The sequence below is a fragment of the Arachis duranensis genome, chromosome 4 (genome assembly GCF_000817695.3).
Source record: "Arachis duranensis cultivar V14167 chromosome 4, aradu.V14167.gnm2.J7QH, whole genome shotgun sequence".
Lineage (NCBI taxonomy): Eukaryota > Viridiplantae > Streptophyta > Magnoliopsida > Fabales > Fabaceae > Arachis > Arachis duranensis.
The window spans coordinates 6,279,504-6,296,086 of record NC_029775.3 but is presented as its reverse complement, the minus strand read 5'-3'; the positions used below and the strand labels follow the sequence as shown (position 1 = coordinate 6,296,086).

The 16,583-nt window shown below is 30.2% G+C and overlaps 1 protein-coding gene across 2 annotated transcripts; it reads left to right on the top strand.

Annotated features, from left to right (window-relative positions):
- The first annotated feature begins 3,274 nt into the window (after nucleotides 1-3,274).
- Nucleotides 3,275-6,277, top strand: LOC107482910 (putative protein FAR1-RELATED SEQUENCE 10). 2 transcript variants are annotated; one of them, XM_016103495.3, is made up of 4 exons: nucleotides 3,275-3,432; nucleotides 3,617-4,731; nucleotides 4,811-5,254; nucleotides 5,355-6,277. In XM_016103495.3, the coding sequence occupies exons 2-4, from the start codon at nucleotides 3,712-3,714 to the stop codon at nucleotides 5,964-5,966; spliced, it is 2,076 nt and encodes a 691-aa protein (XP_015958981.1). In that variant the 5' UTR covers nucleotides 3,275-3,432; nucleotides 3,617-3,711; the 3' UTR covers nucleotides 5,967-6,277. The 2 variants fall into 2 exon arrangements, with proteins under 2 accessions (XP_015958981.1, XP_052117137.1); XM_052261177.1 differs by having other exon boundaries at nucleotides 3,275-4,731.
- Nucleotides 6,278-16,583: the final 10,306 nt, after the last annotated feature.

Genomic DNA, 16,583 nt, shown 5'->3' with positions numbered 1-16,583 from the left:
AACATGTTAATGAAGGGGTGTTTATGTAATTTCATGAGGCTTAATTAGTTTAGAAACCCTTTACTTTTCTGTGGCCTGGTTGATGCTCCAAAAGAAAATTGTATCAGTCTAATTTGTATAATAATTGTCACAGAAATATCAAAGAAAATAAGCAAGTGTAAAAAACTGTTCTGTTCTACCTCCTCTTTTACTTTGTCTTCACCTTCTTCTTATATATGTTTTCATTGCATTTGTTACTTAATATACATTCATGGAGTGTTACATGAATGTATATTCTTCGATGAATGCAAGGATTTTGCAGCAAAAGTAAATAAATTAGTCTTTGAAAGATAAGGTATTTTTTAAATTTGTCTCTAAAAGAATTTTTTTAATCAAATTGGTTCTTTAAAGATTACAAATTAATCATATATATCATTTAGTTACTCTATTCACAATTTTCGTCAACGATTGATGATGTAAAATATTAATTGATAGCATACATGACACATAATATGTTCAATTAGACGTTAACTAAATATATTTACGAAAACCTATCAATTTAGTCACTAGTTCATATTTGAAATAGGATTTTTGTAATTGAAAAAATGACTAAATTAATAAATTTTCATAAACATATTTAGTCAATATCTAATTAAACATATCATGTATTATATATGTTATCAATTAACGTTTTACAACATCAATCTTTAAAAAAAATTGTTAATAGAGTGAGTAGAGGACAAATATGATTATTTTGTAATTTTTGAAAGACTATTTTAATTCAAAAAATCTTTTAAAAATAAATTTAAAATATGTCTTATTTTTCAGAGACTAATATAACTATTAACTCTATATTTTAATATATAAGAACATATATAGGAACATAATATTCTAAATTGTAAAAGACTAAGGATAACTATAATATCATAAATTACAAAGTAATAGGAACATATATATTGCAATTTTAATATATAGGAACATATATAGGAACATAATATTGTAAATTGTAAAGGGCTAAGGGCCTAAGGATAACTATAAGTCTATAACCAATACTTTAAGATAAGTATGAGTTTTATTGGGGACCATATAGAATGGTCAGTTATAATTAATTAGAGAATTACAACTTGTGGCTTTAGACTTTAGAGACATGATATCATTGTTTTAGTTCTGAGGTCATCTTTAGGAGTAATAAAGTGATTTTATTTTATTTTTTCCTAAAGCATCTACCTTATCAAGTGTTGAAAACACCGCCTTTAATTTCTGAATTTATTTAAAAAGAATTTAAGATACCACTATATCCTGTTAATTGGTCCTACACTTGCACACAGAAATTTTTCTGCATTTGTTCACTTTCCAAAATAAGCCTCCCTAAATATTCTGATATAATATAATCCTTGATAGATGAATGTCTATGACAAGTTCATGCATTTTGCAATTTTCCTTAGAACTTTATAAATGTGAGAGATATATTATATAAAATATATATTGCAAATGCAAATAAAACGAGGAACATGCATGTGCCTTTGCACCACTTGCCTTCCATAGACATTAACTTCTTTAACCATATTGCAAATAAACACAGATTGATCAGTATTAATTTATAAAGAAGAGATACTTTGCTGGGCTGTTATGTCTGCGTATCGAATACATTTCGGATACGACATTCGTCTTACACGCGTGTCTTATAAGAATCTAATATTCGTGTGTCTGCATATCCTATGTCGTATCGTGTTCCGTGTCTGTATTCATTATAGGTATTAATACTATATCTATATGTTATATTGTGTTGTTATGTTTGCATATAACTTTATTCTCAATCCCCATTGCCTCCATTGTCCATTGATGAGGTGCAATTCTTGGTTTAAAGCACTTTCCATATATACTATTTATGAGGTTGTTATCTTTTTTTTTTCTTCGTTTCATACTGGAATTCCTTATACTCCACCACATATAATACAGTATAGATGAATGAAAGATAGAGTCTGAGTCTATTTGAACATTTTTAATCAATTTTTAGTATTGAGTGAAGAAGTAAAGACATAGAAATGAGAATTTTGTTTGTGTCTCTCAGATGTCAGATCCCTTTTTATGTGTGTCTTGTGAATTTAAATGCATCACTTTAATTTGCTCTGATTACTATGAGAGTGACAATTTTGTTGGAAGGCCCATTTTTGCCAGTGTTCTTCTTCTGTGTCTAACTGTACCACTCAATATATATTCAGATCAAACAATGCAAAACATGAGCTTCATTGATTGAGACTTGAGTGGCTCTAGTCCCCATGACTGATAATATTCCCTCTCTTTCCAAACATATGTTATGGAAAGTAATCTTGTAACTTAATTAGTAGCTTTTATATTCTAATCTTACATATTTCAATTATTTTTTAATCTAAATGAAAAGTCAAAGATAGACACTTATTTAAGATGGATCAGAATCATGTTGAAACAATTGCACTGAAGAAAAAAGAAAAAATGCATAGCCAATTCCAAGAGAGTGGTTGCTGGCTGCTGCTAAAATCATGTATGTATTTGGCAGTGTTAGGATCAAGGTCCAAGAGAATCTCTGCATGAGTCATGCCCAATTAAGACATGAATGCATATACATAAAGAGAGAAAGATACAAAGGTGAAGATGAAGAAAAAGAGAGAATCTCTGCATGAGTCTGCTCCTTTTGTCACCATGTATGTATTGTCCAAAAGCCTTGTACCATTCCTCCTTTGGCAATAGGTAATAAGAACAACACTATCCATATTCAACAACATTAGTTCACAGTATCAGAAGTGAGAATGTGCATTAGTGTTGGGGGAATACTGAATAAGAAAACATATAATGGTAAAACTTTTCATACATTTTCTAGTACAATCATGGGATCACAATCACTTTAATCTAGCTTTTACAAAAAATGAAAAGCAAACTTCTCTTTTTTTCCTTTTGCAAAATTCATTAATGAATGCACTTTATTCTACAGCACCTTTTTAGGCCCATTTGAACAATAGCAAGAGTGTCATTAAAAAGAAAGGGCATAACATCAATTAGGCACAAATCAAGAATAGAAACCTCAGAAAGTTGCATCTAGTATTTCAACTCAGAAATTGACTTCCATAATTGTGCAAAATTCTGTCAAATTGCTGAAATTAACCAAACAAGAACAACCTCTCCTCTTGTTTTCTTTTTTTTTGGACTGGATCCTTTTGGTTTTTCAATTGGCCCATAAAAAACCTAGCCCAAAATCCAAAGTGGATTTCAATTTAGTTGAGCAAAAAGCGAAAATTGCCAACCCACCCCCCCCCAAAAAAAAAGAACCCCTTTCCCACCCAAAAATGTTTTCTTTCTTCAATTTTGAGGGAATTCTCGGAACCTGTAATAAAGAACAGAAACAACAGGAGGAGCAAGACAAATCAGAATTAGAGAAACAAGGAAGGGGTTTAAGTACTCTCTGCTACTTTTTCTCTGGTACGATTCTTCAACTCATACCTACTTCCCTCAAACTTTGTAGCTCAAAAAATTCACTCATTTCCGCAATTTTCAATCTTTTGCTTTGAAAATTTCGGGGTATTAAAAAAGTCTCTCTTTTTCTTAAAAATAATTAGGTTGCCCACTTTTTCTTTTTCAATTCTGTCTGTCTTTTTCTTTCTAGGTGTTTGCTTATGCTAGTAAATGCTTACATGGTTCTGGGTCGGTTAAAAGTGTGTAACTTTAAGTGATTTCGACACTTAAATTTGAAGCTGGACAATGACTTCCATACCTTCAAAAAACTTATGGATTAGGAGGCAACAATGCCCTTGTGGAGATTGGAAGTGTTACATTACATATGAGGGTGATTCTGATGAAGGTTCTAGAGCAGAAGAATTGGTAAAGGCAGAAAAAGCTTCATCCGGTGCCATGATCACCCCATATGTTGGAATGGTATTTAAGAGTGATGATGAAGCTTTTGAGTATTATGGCAATTTTGCTAGAAAGAATGGGTTTTCTGTTAGGAAGGAAAGGTCTAGGGTTAGCCCCCAGTTGGGGATTTACAAGCGTGACTTTGTTTGTTACCGTTCTGGATTCGCCCCGGTGAAGAGGAAGGCCAATGGAGAACAGCATAGAGATAGGAAATCGGTTAGGTGTGGATGCGATGCGAAAATGTATCTGTCTAAGGAGGTGGTTGAAGGTGTTTCCCAGTGGTTTGTTGTGCAATTCAGCAATATCCACAATCATGAGCTATTGGAAGATGACCAAGTGCGTCTTCTTCCGGCTTATCGAAAGATTCACGAGGCCGATCAAGAGCGCATACTATTGCTTTCTAAAGCAGGGTTTCCAATACATCGGATAGTGAAGATGCTAGAGCTGGAAAAGGGGATTCAAGGTGGGCAATTGCCCTATTTGGAGAGGGATGTGAGGAACTTTGTTCAAAACCGTAAGAAGGTTGTTCAAGAGAACGAGGCATTGCTCAGTGAGAAGAGAGAAAACGATCTATCAGAACTTCTTGAGGCATGCAAAGCCATGAAAGAAGTTGATGTTGACTTTGTTTATGATTTTACAGTGGATGAGAATGATAAAGTTGAAAATGTAGCTTGGTCATATGGTGACTCTGTTAATGCAAATGCTATGTTTGGGGATGTAGTTTATTTCGACACGACATATCGATCAATCACTTATGGATTGCTCTTTGGAGTGTGGTTTGGTATTGATAGCTGTGGCAGAACCATCTTTTTCGGTTCTGTTTTGTTGCAGGATGAAACTCCTCAGTCCTTCTCATGGGCATTGCAGGTTTACTACTAGCATACTCTATAAGATTTTACTTCTGCCTTTATAATTATCCTCTTATGATGATTATCCCTCGATGCAGACTTTTGTCCGATTCATGAACGGAAGATGTCCACAAACAATTCTAACTGATCTTGACCCCGGCCTTAAAGATGCCATTAGAAGCGAATATCCAGGAACTAAACATGTCATTCCACCATGGAATATTCTATACAAGGTACCAAGTTGGTTTTCTCTTCATGTTGGGCCACGCTATGCAGAATTTAAATCCATGTTTGATGCATTAATTCAAATTGAGAATACCGAGGAGTTTGAACTACAGTGGAGAGACATGATTTCTGTGTTTGGATTTGGTTCAGATAAACACATTGGTTTACTGTATTCTGTTCGAGCATCCTGGGCACAATCCTATGTGAGAGGTTACTTTCTAGCTCGAATGTCTACAATAGCTTACTCAAAATCAATAGATGCTTTTCTGAAAGGGATCTTCGCTGCACAAACATGTTTGCGTAGCTTTTTCGAGCAGGTATGTATACTAGTAAGAAGTAATTTGCCTCCTACACTCGCACTAGCATTGTTTACTATGCCAATGATATAATTATTCACTCTGTTTCAAATTGTTGCAGATTGGCATTTCTGCGAACATCCAACATCAAGCGCATCAGGAGACTCACTATATGCATCTGAAAACTTGCATACCTGTTGAAGAGCATGCACGGAGTATCCTCACGCCTTTTGCTTTTAATGCTTTGCAGCAAGAGTTATTGCTGGCCATGCAATATGCTGCATCTGATATGGCCAATGGATCATATATTGTGCGGCATTTCAAAAGTATGGATGGAGAACGGCTTGTAATATGGTTGGCCGAAGACGAACAAATTCACTGCTCTTGCAAGGAATTTGAATCCTCTGGGATATTATGCAGACATGCTCTTCGTGTGTTCATCTTAAAGAATTACTTTCAGCTGCCTGACAAATACTATTTAAGTAGATGGAGACGGGAATGTACTTTACTGATTGATGATGATCACAACAATCAAATTACTGATGGGGAGTGGTTTCAAGAGTACCAGTCCCTAGCCGAAACTTTATTTTCAGAATCCTCGATTACAAAGGAACGATCTGACTATGCTCGAAGTGAACTGACAAAAGAACTTACCAGGATTCTCAATGAGGTCAGAAATCTGCCGGACACCGATGGAGTCCTAATGAACATGACTGTATCGCCGACCAGTTAGTTAGAAGTGTTGGTTTTTATATACATGATTACATGATATGCTAGTTTGAAAAGAGTTGCAAAGCAGAGAATGGCAGAACATAAGTTTTGAAGGGAAAATTGCCAAAACACTTTCAGCATGCGTTTGAAATGGCTAATTTACATGTACACATGTACATTGATATGATTTTTCTTGTATCATTTTTTACATCATTGTCTTCTCAAATCCATGAAATGTTTATGATTTTGCTCAAGATTACAATAAGTGCCCTGAGCTATCTGTTTGGTTGGATAATAGATAATGAAAGTGAATATTGTAGTGTGTTGAGGATACTTCCATTGTTGAATTAGTTGAGTAAAATTTAGTTATCATCTAGTTGAGTCAGTTTTTCTATGTTGCTCCATTGTATATATGAGATTCTGATTTTAAAATTTTACTATTTTGTGATTGTATCCTGCACTTTTGGTGGCATGCTAAACATATATTTAATGTTTTTAACCTTCTTTTTTTTTTCACAAAATACTAAAAATAAAAAACAGCAACTCAAACAAAAAAGTGTTCTAATTATTTGGTCTGCATGAATCCAATAATGTGTGATTGTCTTTTTACAATCAAACACCATATTTTCACCAAGTTGGTGTTTAGTTTGGTCAAGTTCATGTGGACATGGTGTTTGTTGCACTTGTCCATACCATATATCAAATATATTGATATTGATTGAGCAATTTCATACATATATATTTGTCATAATGTGGTGACAGATTTGTTTGTGTGCTCTAAAGTTCAATAATGAGCCTTCTAGATTTCTCCTTTTAAGGCTTGTTGTGTGCACCAGAAAGGTTTTAATTTGACATGATTTGTTCAACTTGAATCCTCACTTAGAGGAGTAGGGTCCCTCCCTTTAAATGATTTGGCCACAACTCACAAGATATTTCAATTACTAAAGAATAATAATGTGCTTAATTACTTTCTTAATAACCACACACCAATGCATAGAAAATCCTTATTGTTGAGTTGTCTAGTGTCTGTTCTACAGTTAAAGTAGTATATGACAAAAAGAGCAACATATAATTTCTTGTTATGGATCTGCTTAAATCTTTTCAGTTTTCATATAGTACTACTACTACTATATTTCATATTTTTGGGGCATAAGCTAGGTTTAATAATAGCCATGTTAATTCATTTTTCCTTATTCCTTTGTGAATATTATGAGCCTGAAAAATATGTGGTCAGTGGTGAGAGTTGCAATAATAATCATTGAGCTATTAGATGAATAACAATGGAAGCACGTGGAAAGTATGTCTCAGGAATTTGTTATATTTCTAGTTTCTACAATGGATTCATTATAGTATGGACTGTATCTAAGGGTGATTGAAAAGATTTTAATTTTAATTAAATAATAATAATAAGATATTTGTTATGGCTGTGGGCATTGACTTGGAGAACTTAATTACAGCAGTTGAATATCATGTTAAGCAAGATTATAACATTATCATATGCATGCCACAGGAGTTATTGACTTATTGTGCCCATGCCTCGTGCTCATGATATGATAGAGAGCAAATAGTTGAGGATTGTATTATTGACCTTCAATTCTGTGTGTGTGTGAACTAGGGAAATTAAATGTTAGGGATGATTAGAGATATACTTTTTCTTATTGAACAATGCTAGGAACCAAAAGGGTATTAGCTAAAAATCAGTTAAATACTTTGGGTGAATTTAAAACTTTTACGAGTTAATATATATGAATGTTTCTTCTGTTAAGTATCAGAATGATTCTTTTTCATACTAAATGGATATTTTTTTATATATTTTTCGAATTTCTCTGTATTACAAATGTAAATGTCTCTATTTCTTTAAAAATTTCATAATTTTTTTAAATTTTATAGATATTTAATTATTTTTGCTAAAATATAACTAGATGTTTCTTTTGTGAAGTATTAGGATGTTTTTTTTTCATATTAAATGAACGTTTTTTTTATATTTCTGTAATTGTTCAAGGACTCCTTTTGGCTAGGGGTGTTCGCGGTGCGGTTTGGTTCGGTTTTAAGGGAAAAAGTCATCTGATCCGAACGCTTAATTTATGTGCGGTGCGATTTGGATTCGATGAAATTTTTTTAAAAATCCGATCCGATCTGATCCGATTACAAGCGGTTTGGATCGGTTTGGATTTGTAGTTTTTTAAATAAAAAAAATTAAATACATATAACAAGTCTCAACATCAAATTTTAAATAATCAACAATGACATAACAAGTCTTAACAATATCTTAAAAAGCCAACAATAACATAACAATAGAAATAAAATTATAGGAAAGTTAAAATAAATAAATAAATAACATTTTGAACATAAAATATTTATTAAATAATAATAATACATGAATAATAGAAAAATGTATAACAAATTGAACATGTTATAAGTATAAATGTATAATTGTAAATATAATAATAAAATAATAATATTATAGCACATTGTGCGGTTTGGATTGGATTTGATCGGTTATGAAAAGTAGATCCGAAATCCGATCCAATCCAGCGGTTTGCGAAAAATAGAATCCAATCAAATTCGAATTAGTCGGTTTTAATCGGTTTTTGGTTTGGATCGGATTGGATGAGCGGTTTAATTTGGATCGGTTTGGATTTGAACACCCCTACTTTTGGCTAAGATCAAATGTGTAGTTTGCAGTCTTTTTAATCATCAAAACGACACCTAAAACGCAAAGAGCAACATATATCACAAGAGCTAATAGCTTTATTTCCAGGTTTGGGGACACGAAAAGCTCTTCCATCAAACCAAAAAACTCACGGTCCAAATGCAAAAGCAAAGGTAATTAATAATAAATCCCACAAATCTTTCTTAGTTTCGTTCTCTCTGTTTCATTGACTTTTTGACCTTGCAATAGGTTGGAGGGTAAGGTGGCTCTAATCACGGGTGCAGCCAGTGAAATTGGAGAATAAACGGTGAGACTTTTTGCCCGAAAACAGAACCTATATCGTTGTCGCCGATGTTCAAGACAATCTCGGTCATCAAGTCATAGCTTCAATAGGCTCAGATAGAATCACCTACCGTCACTCAAGCACGTGCGTCCTCGAATTTGCGATAACTGCCGCAACGAACCTGCCGCCGTGCGATGCACCACCGATAATAGGGATCGATTTCAAGTTCAACTCCAACTGCAACGGGGCTCCAGATGTGGTAATAGGAGAAGAGTGGGTCGCGGTGGAGAGTCGGAGAGGGCCTAACGGTGAGAGAGAGGGATCTGTGTGTGTGATTGTTGGAGGTGAGTAGGTTAATGTGAGAGAGAAGATAAATATTTTTATAGGTTTTAATTAGGTTTACTTAATCAATTTTAAATTTTTTAATATTAATTTTTTAATCAATTTTAAAATTTTTAATTTTTTTAATTAATTAATTATTACTATAAATTAATGTGATTTTGTTTAGTTTTTTACCGTAACCTCTTGGTTCCATATACTTTTCCTTATTTATATTGTCTTTTTCTTTCGGTTTAAGCTTTTGAAATAAATTATTTCATGATATAGTATTAGAGTTCTATATGCAAAAAGTTTAGAATTCGATCATTGGTGAACAAATGAGTATTAGCGATATAATCATTTATGTTGCCTCCTTCTATCAACTTAAATTTTGGGATGAGTGATTTGATAACAGAAATATAAAACAATAATAAAAGTTAAAAACTTAAAATACAATTTGCAGAAACTACTTATTTGAAAAATTTTTATATAAAAATGATAATAAAAAATTGATTGATAATTAAACATATTTAACTAAATTACTTAATATAATACATATTAATACCTTAAATATAATTTTTCGTTAATATATATTCACATCTTAATGTGAGTAGTCACTATAATTTATACTAATTAAGTATTTTTTTTCTTTCTTTGTTTTTTTTTTAACTAATAATTAACCACATCAATGAATGGGATAGAATAATAGTAGAAAGTATAGATTATTCTTTGACATCCATACAATAATTACTTGCATGTAAAAAAAGGACAGTGTTCTATATACAACTATTTTTTGTAATGCAGGTTTTGCCGGTCTAAAAAAGGACTACCTTAATGAATGATGTAATACAAGCAACTTAACAAACCAATAATAAGTTACTTATTATATATCTCGTATGTACTCAAATATTATACTACGTTCTTGTCGTTTCTAGTATGTTCATCCTTAATGAGTTGGTATTGTTTATTATGTAAGGATGATCATGGTTATTAATTTAGTTCATATTTTTCTTAATCAATTAATTAAAAGCACATAATGAGTTATATTTTTTTACATTATATAGATAAATAATAAAAATACTAAACAATATAAACAATAGATATATTATATACAAGAAAAGATTTAATCCTCCACATTTATTTAAATGGTCTATTCGACCAACTCAAGTTGATTAGTGTGTTTTTATTTTATTGGACCAATTTTAGAGTTTATTATTTACATTGTTCACAAAAATCATTATTTACCTAACAAAGTCTAATATAACAAATATCAGTTATGACTAACATTATTTTAATTTTTATTGTTTAATTTTATTGAATTTAGTTTATAAAAAATCTTAGATGTGTAAAAAAATTCAAAGATAATTAGAATTAATTAATTTTTATTAATATTTTTAAATATTAATAATTAATTAATAGTTAAAAATAATAAATTATATTAAATATATATGTAAAATTATTACGTAGGGTATCAAAATTAAATTAAAAAAATAGAACAAAAAAGTTTTTCCCATACCATAATAAAGTGTACTAAAATGAGGAAACATAATTTAAATTTGATTTTATTATTCCATATATGAGATTAACGGTGATCTGATCTGATTACACTGTAATGAGGTGTGTTTGAGCTTCAATCCGGATTTCTTGTTTCATCTTCCTAATGAATTCTTCAAACTTCCTGTTCAGTTCTTCTTCATTTCCTACTTGTTCGTTATTCGTTCCCATCATTGAGGATGACGTGTCTTCTACTTCTTCCTCCTCATCATTATCATCATCACCTTCATCTTCTTCTTCTTCTTCTTGTTCTAGTTCTTGAGGCAGAGCCATAGCAGTAGGAGGAACTAGCATGTGATGTTCTTCATCATGTTGATGATGATTTGAAGAAGAGGAGGTCTTGGCGAGAAAAGCGAGAATGGCGTTGCAGATGAGGAAGATGTAGTTCCTGTGGAGGGTGTGAGTGAAGATGGAAAGAATGAAAGTGGAGAAGTAGTCATAATTGAAGGAAAGAAGATAGTGTAATGTGAAAGTGCAACAAAGGAACACAGATACCACACTTAGCGACATAACTAACTGCAACTTTTCTTTCATCATTACTACTATGCCATTTTGAATCTCACTTTGATGATCCATCAGATAGAGCCTTAGAAGAAAATGATGATGATTGCTGTGTATCTTAGCTTCTACGTATACGTATTCTTTGTGATGGTGTCAAGAGTTCAGTTTACAAGTAGAATAGTAGTGAACGAACTCTCAATTTTAGGGACCATTCTATTTATAGTAATCCTCAATCTACACTAATTTTGTAGGTTTAATTATTGGTTAGTTCCTTTTTATAGATTTATCGAAATTTTAATTAAATCTCTATATTTTTTTTAATTAGATCTTTATACTATATGAGATTTCGTAACTAAGTTCGTATCGTGATAAAAATATTGCTATTAACAGAATATCCTATTAAACTATATAGAATATTCAATTTAATGTTAGGCATATTCATTTTGTTTAATGAAAAATTTTGTTAATTTTAACGTTTTTATCGTAACAGACTTAATTACAAAATTTAATATAGCATAGAAACTCAATCAAAAATAAAAAAATATAAAGATCTAATTAATTAAAAATTCAATAAAACTATAAAGAATAATAGAATAATTAAACTTAATAAAAAAATGCTACTTGTCCTTTAAATTTTCAGCTTTTAGTCAATCTTTTGATTTAAATAATATTATTTAATTAATTAGACATTTCATTTTATATTTGATAAATAAAAAAATATCTCATTACTTTATATTTGGTAAATTAAAAAATGTAATTGTGCTTTATTTTAGCTTTGAACGGTTAAGATGATGTGCTTTTGAAAATACTCATAAACATAGTTTTTAAACTTAATTTATACTTTTAATTAAAATTAAAACAATCTATCTAATATAGTTTTATAAATTAATGAATATTTATATTTATCTTTACTCTTTTTACATTCATGTTCATTAAAATCATTTAACTTTTGTACCTTGAGCTTATTCAAAGTCTCGATTTAATTTGTTTTAATTTATTAAACATTACTGCTAAAACTTTTGGAAAGTTATTTTTAAAAAGTTATTTTTAGAAGCCAAAGTTCTTTCAATCTGTGTGTAAATAGAAGAGTTGACAGTTTTTTTTTTTTTATATTTACACAGCATGATTGATTAAAATAAATCTCACATATGCCGTTAAAAATTAACTTAATTTTTTGTGATATATGATTAATTATTTCGTTTTCTATTAAGTATTACCTTCTGTGTCAATATTTTTTAGTTGGTAGTTAAATTTAGACTACAGTATAGTAGTAGAAAAAAAATTAAAAGCTTAAAAAAATACCAACACACGTGAAGTTATTAACTATACTATACCACATTATTCTACAATTTATGATATAGTTATAAATAGGTCTAATTAAATTCTCTAACATTTTCCTCTATTAATAAAATGCCTAATAATTTGTATTACTTGGATGGTACGGATAGAAGCAACGAGATATTAACAAGTGGAGCAAAGTGGGTATGAGCAAATCAAAAGTGTGAAGAAGGTTCTAGCTGTCACCATTCCCTGCCACAATACAAACTAATTAAGCTAGATATATGCATCATGGTGAATTAAAGAAATAATCAAAGATAAATTATTAAAATTCATGTTCTACTACAGTAGTAGTAGTAGTAGTGCTAGCTATACCTAGCTCAATAATTTGTGTGCCAACATTGTGAAGATTGTGGGGCCAATCACATCTATTATTGTTAATTAATTTTGATCTCACACTCAGTCTAAATATATACATAAGAAAAAGATAAATAAATTTTTTATTTTTTAATTCAAACACAAATAATTTTTTGACGTGATTTATTTTTTAAAATATGAAATATTTAAATTTTTTATTTAAAATATACGAAAATAAATAATTTTTTTAAAAAGATTTAAATACTTAAAATTTTAAAAGATAAAAGGTTTTTATATTTTTTAATTAATTAAAAAATTATATATTTTTTTTCGAATTAAAAAATTAAGATCTATTTGTTGTTTTTACTATATATAAAATATAGAGTATAACATATTTATAACGAAATTATATTTTATTTAAAAAGAATAATAAAACTCATTTATCTATTTCCGTGCATGCATGCATGTGTGTCTGATCTTACAAAGAACATTCTGTTTTTCACGGCTAAAAATGATGATTGTAACACATGTCGATCGCGTGTCAAATTCTAGTAGGTATATATTTTCCACCAAAATAAAAAACAGAAAAAATCTGGATCAAAAAATTGGAATATTCATAATTTCACATGTATAAAAAAATTCATTCCATATGTATATATAGCCTCTCAATAAATTTTGGTACCCGCAGCTATATAATTATATTATTTTTTTAATGATTATTTAGCGTATAGTAAAAAATAATTATTTTTACTAATATTATATTATTATAATTTTGAGAATCAAACCAAACAATTGAATTAACTAAAAATTGATCATCAATCAGTTCCAATTCAGATAAAAAATTAATTCGTAATAAATCAGTCAAAGAACTAAAAAATAGGTCTGATTAATTAGTTGAATTGATCCGATTTTTAACGATTAACTAATTTAAATTTTAAAATAATAAAACATAAAAAATTACTTTTTTAAAAATAATATATATTTTATACATAAATATATTATTTTATTATATATCAAATTTAATTATGATTAAATTTAATTGAACATTTAAATCTTTAAATTTTTAATCGAGTTTTGATCACAACAAATAAATAACTAAATAAATTTAAATTGCGTGTATAATGTTCGTTTAATTGAATTTAAAAGTACTACATGATTTTATTCGGATGATTGACTAAGTTAGGACCACGTACCTATGCACACAATTATTGGGATATTTTGTATAATAATGTATTATTTATACACATAGAAACATGTAGATGGAGACTTTTGATGATTAATATTGTTAGTATTTAATTATTAAAGCATATATATTCTCGCAAAACTTCACCAGCCATACGTGTCCAATTTGTCCTTCAATTATGGCTGTCCCATAAGAAGCAATGTAACCAATTAAATTAAAACATGAAAATTCATTCGTGGACCTTAATTCATCCTTGAATCATGCACATATATGCATGGTAAGAGGACTATTGATGATTATTCTCCAAATCAAACCCGTTACTCTTCCCTGTCTCCAGCAATGCAATAGGGAAACACCAATCAAGCAACATATATCTTAAGTAACAAATTAATGCATGTTCAAATTCTCTTTTGATTCGATATAATTAATAATCAATTTTTTTTCATGTCATTTTTTAACTCGATAGATCAAGAATTAATTTATTTTTAATTAAAATTTTATTTAAAAATTTATCGTCAACTAATAAATTATATATATAATGACCAACTATTAGTGAATTAGTGAGTTAACTATGAACTTAACTTAAATTAGTTAACTAATAACCAGTTTAACACCCTTTGTTTCCCAATACTAAGTTTTTAGACATTTTTAATGCATACGTTTTGATAAACTCTGAGATAAAGAAAATATAGATCAATATATAGGATAAATAAGTTTTTGACGAATTTTGTGATGAATTTTTTATGGTTTTAAAAATCAGACTGGACCGGCCGATCGAATCGTGAACTAGTAGTATTAATGGTCTGATTAACAATGTAAAACTACTAATTAAAAAATCGCTAACAAACTATTGAACCGGTCGGGAATCGGTCGGTCGGACCAGAACCGAAATCGGCCGGTTTGGATTAAACTATGTCATTTTGGTTCCCGCACAGATGACCTTCCTTCCCCTTACATTCAGTCTTCATTCCAAACCCCTAACTTAACAGCTTCTCCCCAAATAAAAAAAGGAAGTTGAAATAGGAAACCCTAACTTCTCCACCACTGCCGCAAGGACTGCCGCCATCCGTCACTCTCAAGCACTACCATCGTCGTCTGGTCGTCCTTGCTTCTTCCTCCTTCAAGAATCGTAACTTCTTCTTCCTCGAGCTCGGCGCGTCAGTCTCTGGTATTCATCTGCTCCATCGCGCTCCTGCCGCCGTCCGTCGGGCGCTCAGTCACCACTGTCTTCTGAGTCATGTTCGTCACCTGGCCTATGTATCCGTCAAGATTCTGCCCCTCTTCTCAAACTACTTAGAAGAAAAATCCTTCTCCATTCCAGTTTCCTTCCTTCGAGCTCAGAGAGCAGAAGCTCAACAAAAAAAATCCTAGACTTCGAAGGTCAGTTCATTGCTAATTTCTTCTGCATTTTTTATTTATGCCATGTTTAATGATTATTTGATTACTAAATATTTGAATGTTTTGTGTTTTAATTTTTATTGAATGATTATTTGATTACTAATGAGCTCTAGTTCTGTTGTGTTGCTATTTTTGTGTGTTGTGATTTTTTATTAAATGAGATCTGGTTCTGCTGTATTGTTGTGTTACTTTTTTATGTGTTCTTTGTTTTTTATTGACATGCATCTGAGTGATATCACCACTGTAAGTTAACTACTTCCTCTGTTGATCTGCTTTTGATTTCTAAATATCATGCCACTTGTTATGTTGCTGCTGCTGTTTTAGTGTTTTTTAACTTCTGAATCTGCTGTTTTTAAATTTTTGTTGATAGATTTATTAATTTTAGGATTTAGGGTGATTATTTATTGTTGTATTCTAATTTTAGTTGCTGATTATTCAAGTTGTTAAGAGAATGTCTCTTCTGAAGAAGACTCTAACCTCCTCAAAGGTGGAGAAAGTCTCTTATGTCTAGTTGCTTATAGGAAGTGGAAATGGCATGTTATAATGTTGGATTTATGTTGTCATGCTATGATGTTGAGCTTATCTATGAGTAGATAACTGAATATTTATTATTGATTTGGTTAATTCAATGTTTTATTTTTTGTAATTATCTTAATGAGTTCAATAGTGATATAATGACTAATGAATGATAAATTATTAATAATGATGAAATTAAAGGTTATATTAGATTTTGGTTGACGAGGTATTTTATATTTGAAAGACATTTTAAAATTTATGTTAGACTATATTTGTTTATAATTTATTTATTATTTTATTATAAAACAATTTTTTTTAGACTATGGTTAAACTGATTAAACCAGTAACTAAAACGGTTCGATGACTGATTTGGTTTTCAGAACCTTGGAATTTTTATAGATATCTTTTGGAAGGAAAAAAAACAATTATTAGGTTTATAAAAAGGAGGTCACTCAGATAAAGACGCCTAAAACGTCTTTTTTTAAAGATGTTTTCATGTTTTGTTTTAATTGGTTTCTATATAATTTATTCGGTGTTCCTCATCACATATTATTAAATTTCTCAAAAGATTTTCTTTCCAAAAACAATAAAAAATATT